Source organism: Ipomoea nil, unplaced genomic scaffold (genome assembly GCF_001879475.1).
Source record: "Ipomoea nil cultivar Tokyo-kokei standard unplaced genomic scaffold, Asagao_1.1 scaffold3069, whole genome shotgun sequence".
Taxonomy (NCBI): domain Eukaryota; kingdom Viridiplantae; phylum Streptophyta; class Magnoliopsida; order Solanales; family Convolvulaceae; genus Ipomoea; species Ipomoea nil.
The window spans coordinates 64,294-70,293 of record NW_017619497.1 but is presented as its reverse complement, the minus strand read 5'-3'; the positions used below and the strand labels follow the sequence as shown (position 1 = coordinate 70,293).

The 6,000-nt window shown below is 32.5% G+C and overlaps 1 protein-coding gene across 1 annotated transcript; it reads right to left on the bottom strand.

Annotated features, from left to right (window-relative positions):
• Positions 1–948: 948 nt before the first annotated feature.
• On the bottom strand, positions 949–4,266 carry LOC109164617. Its single transcript, XM_019313136.1, has 9 exons — positions 3,973–4,266; positions 3,674–3,880; positions 2,950–3,588; positions 2,038–2,342; positions 1,785–1,958; positions 1,580–1,693; positions 1,442–1,493; positions 1,178–1,276; positions 949–1,078 (listed from the first exon to the last, which is right to left on the bottom strand). The coding sequence occupies exons 1-9, from the start codon at positions 4,249–4,251 to the stop codon at positions 992–994; spliced, it is 1,956 nt and encodes a 651-aa protein (XP_019168681.1). The 5' UTR covers positions 4,252–4,266; the 3' UTR covers positions 949–991.
• Between the last annotated feature and the right edge of the window lie 1,734 nt (positions 4,267–6,000).

The following is a 6,000-nucleotide window of genomic DNA, read 5'->3' as shown; positions in this document are numbered from 1 at the left end:
TTATTTTATAAAGACAACGATTTTATAAAATAAATTAAAATGCTATTAAGAAGGGTTGAACTTGAAACCTTTAACATAGTATGCAAGGCTCAACCCACGACACCACACCAATTCTTGTATATTGAAGCACGACACCTAATAATTATCCTAAATTTTATATAACCGTTGTTGTTTGTGTGTTGTTTTTAAGAACACCACAAAGACAACGATTTTATAAAATAAGTTAAAGACACTACCAATAAAGATTAAACCTGAAACCTTTAACATAGCATGCAAGACTTAACCCACCAAGCCACACCAACTCTTGTATATTAAAGCACGACATATAATATTTATCCTAAATTTTTTGGCTGGCAGCTTTGACCACCGACCATTGGCTGACCGGCGAGTGGCCAGCGGCATGTCCAGCTGGCCACCTCAGGCCATAACGTGGCAGGGTGGGGTGGTGTGCCCTCCCTTAGCACATGACTAGCAAGGTTAGCTATAGGTTGGTAATCGATCCTTCTGACATCCATGGGACACGTGGAGGATGGATATTGAAGACAAGTTGATGTCGTACACTTGTCAACAATTCGAAAGACCTTCTACACTATATAAGGCACCATTCCCTCCCTTTAAGGGGGCATCATCCGAGCACTACATACACTTTGGTCTAGTGGTTTCTGGTCTAGTGAGCCCATTGGTGCGTCATTATTAGCAGGCGGCAAAGGTTGGTCATGTTGGTTTGCCATATGATCGTATTAGGTTGATACCAGATGAGTGAATAAACTTTGTATTCAGTGAATTAGAAGAGAAAATTACAAGAGATTTATATGCACAAAGAGAAACACAAACTAAGGTAACTAACCAAGTATTACTCTAACCACTCAATATACTATCAACACAATAATAACAATCAACGCATTTAAAATTGAAATCAACATATACAATTCTTTAACAAAACATAAACACAAGTCAATAATAATAAAGATAATGTTTAAACCAAATAAAATTATACGCACTCTTCTGTAAAGTATTGTGCCCACAACTCTCGAACTTCATCTATTTCGTTCATGGAGTAGGCTGCTTCTTCAAATACCTACAAAAAATATTTAATTAATCAAATTAGTAAACATGTTACTCTGTAATTGATAAATATTAATTTTAGTATACATATAGTTGTATTTAAATTACTTACCTCATCTAGATACTCAAGCGTTGAATGCTTAGTAACAATCTCGAACATGTATCGCAGTACGTAGTATCCACATTCAGAGCCTCCCGATTGTTGTGGACACTACAATATATATATATATATATATATATATATATATATATATATATATATATATATATATATATATATATATATATATATATATATTCATGTTAATATCATATTAAAAAAATAAATAAAAACTAAGGTTAATATCATATTAAAACTTTAACTTTAAGTTCATACTCTGCATTTCTTCCAATTAACCGTTCTAGTTCCTCTTGCAGATCGAAATGCTCTATATTAATAATAAACATTTATATCAATTTATAAATAACATAATAACATTAAAATACATATATTAATAATAAGACTTTTACTTACATATTCACATAAATTTTGACGTCAAGGGAGCGCACACTTTTTATACTTTTTATAGGATCAAACACATACACCGTTTTTGAAGGTGTGCTAATCACGATCAGTATCCAATGATTACTACATTTACAAAATATATATTAAAATTTTAATATCAAACACTTCAAATAAAGTTATTAAGTTATATAAATTAGTAAAGTAAAAGACTTACTTTTGATGATATGGTGCCAATATGAATTGCTGATCCTTGTGTTTGTCCATGACCTGAATTAGATATGATGTAACGGCAGGAGAATTTAAGTCAACCATATCTGCTGAAATTTGTGTTGGACACGCAAACCCGATAGATGTCACTCCAAGCTGCTTACACAACTTATTCAAAAACCTGAAAAATAAAAAATAAGAAATTTCAATAAACTTAAAAAATAAATGCATATAAAACACATGAACAATTTAAAACTTACATCATAAACACTTGTATAATTGAGACATCGAGCCAATTCATTGTCAACAAATCCTGTATATCCTCTATCATCACATAAACACTATTCACGTGTGCATGTTGGAAGACAGTCTGATCTATATCATCATTGTACTCTTTGTCAACAGGAAATGATGACAACGCTTTGACAAGCCGCTTGCAGTATGTCCCCAAAAGCAAAAAGACATTTCCACCAACAATTGGGGATCGTGTAGCTGTAGCAGATTGCTCAGCACTTTGATCTCTCATTTGCTTATTTTGTCTTTGTGAGCTTATTTTGACATTTTCCTACCAAGAAAAAATCATTATATTCGAATTAATTTACAATTCTAAAGAATACTAATATTTTCAAAAACCATTGAATAAACCTTGTGCTACCAACCTTATTTAAATAGTAAACATGGAACATTACAACAAATGAAAATAATCACAAGAACTTGCTATACATGTTGAACAACATTACATTAGTATACTTCATGATTCACATACACTAAGAATTCACAAATAAAAATTATGCTAATGGCTTTCAAAAATTATTCTAAGAGTCCTGTATGCCATTGCTATTTCATGGGTGAAAAGAAAAGGGAATCAGAGTTGGTCTGAATAGCATGAACTATGGCATTGGAGTGACCAAAAACCAAAACAAGCAATTCTCATGATTAGATCTAGCGAGAAGCATCTTCAAAGTTGCAATACGGACTAACACTAAATATACAGTAACAGTAACAGGAAAGAGATTAAGACTAGTGTCACCTTGGGGAGGATTGGAGGAATAATGGAATGGGAAATTTGTAATTGGGTAAACCGTACCCTTTGCAACAATAAATGGCTTACCATCAAGACCACATAATTATAAGAAAATATATTTTGGTTATAAAATAATTATTAATATTACCTTAATTGTGGTTACTGGATATACATCAACCAAATGACAGCTGCTTCGGGTCGGAGGTTGATCACAAGGCGCATTAGCACTTTGAGGAGTGCCAATCGAAACTCCTTGTGGACCTTGGCGTGTGGCTGACATGTTCTTCATCAATATATTCAGTTGCTGGGTGAGCATGTCAATCTTGGGTTGCACCTCCAACAACAATGTAGTTTGCCTGACCTTTTCCATCATCTGTTGGACATCATCAATAGACATAAACCCACTTGGTGTGCCCCATTTCTGCTCTGGTTTACCAAATACTTGTCGGATGGTGGAGTATGAACCAATTCCTCTTACCAAACCCGAACCCCGTTTATCCTCTGGTTTACCAAGAGCTGTAGACAATATGTCATGATGTTTGTTTGGTTGAAATGTCCCTTGACTAACCTCATCACATCCTTCTTCTGACTTCTTAACTCTTGCTCGTACCCAGTCGAAACTGCGATCATCAGACAGTAATGACGAGCTAACAGAAGCACAAGAAGATTGTGAAGATAGAGGATCTGATATCATCCACTCTGGTTGTTTGTCCGCATATCCAGCAGAACCTAGGAAGTGTGGATGCTCATTGCATGCCTGTCTTTGCCTTGCCTTCTGACTTTTCTCCTATAATTTCAATGATATATTAATATTAATAAAACAATTGAACTAAAACACTTGAACTACTTATAATAAAATGAAATAAACATACCTTGAACGACTCACTCTCGCGTTCTGCAACAAATTTCGCCCAATTCTCTTCAGTCAAGAATTCATAGAGTTGTACAGGAGAATCATAATTTGGGTGCTTATTGACAAGATGTTCACGCTTCAATCTACTCTTGAAGTCTCTCCATCTCTTTGATGCAATTTTCAATACAATATTCTTCTTTGTATCATCTTTAATGCAAAATTGTGCCTGAATAACAACAACATAAACATAAGCAATGACAATAACTGATAATTATACTTATATCAATAATTGACAATTAATATAAAGTTATTGGATACCTTAACATCAGTCCAAATTGCATTTTTAAGCGTTTCATCTACTTTGGGCCAACTTTCAATGTTGATATCTACTCTAGTACGAACCAAAGTCCCAACATAAGATACAAACTTCTTGCTATATGATCCAACCGGCCTATTATATCCATCAAACTGAATTGATACTTCTTCTTTTGCCTTTTTCTTAATAAAGTTTTTGCATGCATTGGGGCCTCTTCTTTTAGGTACAATAGGAGTTTCCTTAGGGTCTGAACTAGAAGTTTCTCTAGTTTGATCACTCATGGTTGTCTATATATACCTGCACATGCAATATATATATATATATATATATATATATATATATATATATATATATATATATATCAATAAACATGTTATATTGCATTTCAAGTCCAATAAAATACCAAACAAAAGTTATTATAAAAAATTTATTAATCTTATAACAAAAAATTATGATGCCCGATGGTCAATCCACAATCCTTCTCCATGATCACTACGCATGTAATTAATTTCAAGGTTATCTTCCTCTGAACGGATTGACCAAATATCTACAAATTAACAAAGAGAACTTAAAGAAACACTCACATCTTTTTTAAAAATAAACAGTCACATCTATTAAGAGAGTTTAGTATGATATTATATTGTTTAAGACTCTAGAAAGTCGGCAGAGTTTTAAGTGAGCAAATGGACAGAAGATAAACAACATTAATTTTTGTTTCATATATTGTTCATGAGCTGTTAGATTATTTTTTTGATGAAACTGCAAGATCCACTGTCCAACCATTATATTCCTTTGAGAAAGGAAAGAAATTATATCAGTGTTCAATGAAGAAAAAAGCAAAAAACTACTAACCTTAATTTGGGCCTTTCAACAGGTACACGATTCTGAGATTCCCTAATCCCAATCCACTGCTGCCTTATTTGATTCCAAACAATAAAACCTTATTCAAAACATTTATTAGTTCAATCATGAACTTCAAAACCCAACAGAGCAAGAACCTCTTTCTGACCCCCCCAAAAATAGACAATAAATAACGATTTAGTTCTTGATTCTAACATAATGCATCAATTAGGAAAAACCATCAAAATCAAGGACCCAAATTAAGCATAAAAATACATTTAGGACTAAATAAATAAAAAAAATCAATATAATCGATGACTAAATTCAGTATTAACTCAATAACAAAATAAGAAATACTATCATCAACTATAATTATTTTCCTATTTAAAACCACTCATGAAATAACTATATGCATTAGTCTGCAATAATAGTAATATACCCAATCTAACCTTCCACTTCCCCCCTCAATTCTTTATTGCTATTTCAGAATTTAAATTTAATATAGTATTATTATTGACATTTCCATAATTGCTTTTTGGAGTTTAGAGCCTTGACACCTGTGCTATAGCTATTTAGCTGCTAAAACATCCTTAGACTTAGTTTTTCCTCTGCAATCTGTCCTGCTCTTACTCTACTCTGCACCTCTCTTCCCCCCTTTTTTTTCTCTTCTACCTTAGCCTTTGCTATAAAACATTTGTAAGGAAAAACCATAGCTTCAATCTTTTTTTATTTGTTCCATTCATTTCCCTGTTTGGTTGGGATCACCTTTTGATAAATAAATAAATAAAATAGTACAGATTTTCTCTAAACAATCAAGTCTTTAAAGAACTGGCCTTTTTTGTTTGCTAAAATGTTTTAAAAGTGTTATTCAGCCAATAAGTACTTCCCAATATGCTAACAATCACACTATGCTTGATAAGGTTCATACAATGAAGCAGAGCACAACACAACACAACAGCAAACAGTATAAAAATAGCTACATGAGTACATAGCCAATAAGATACTGTTTATTATAAGATACAAAGCAGTAGCCAGACTTGGGTATTTTATAAAAACAGTATACAATGAAGCAGAGCACAACACAACACTAATCAATCTTAGCTACTAATATCACAATAACAATAATATTTGAAATAAATTAATATAAAATAAATAAATAAACTTACCGGTCAAAAATGGAGAGTTTTCCG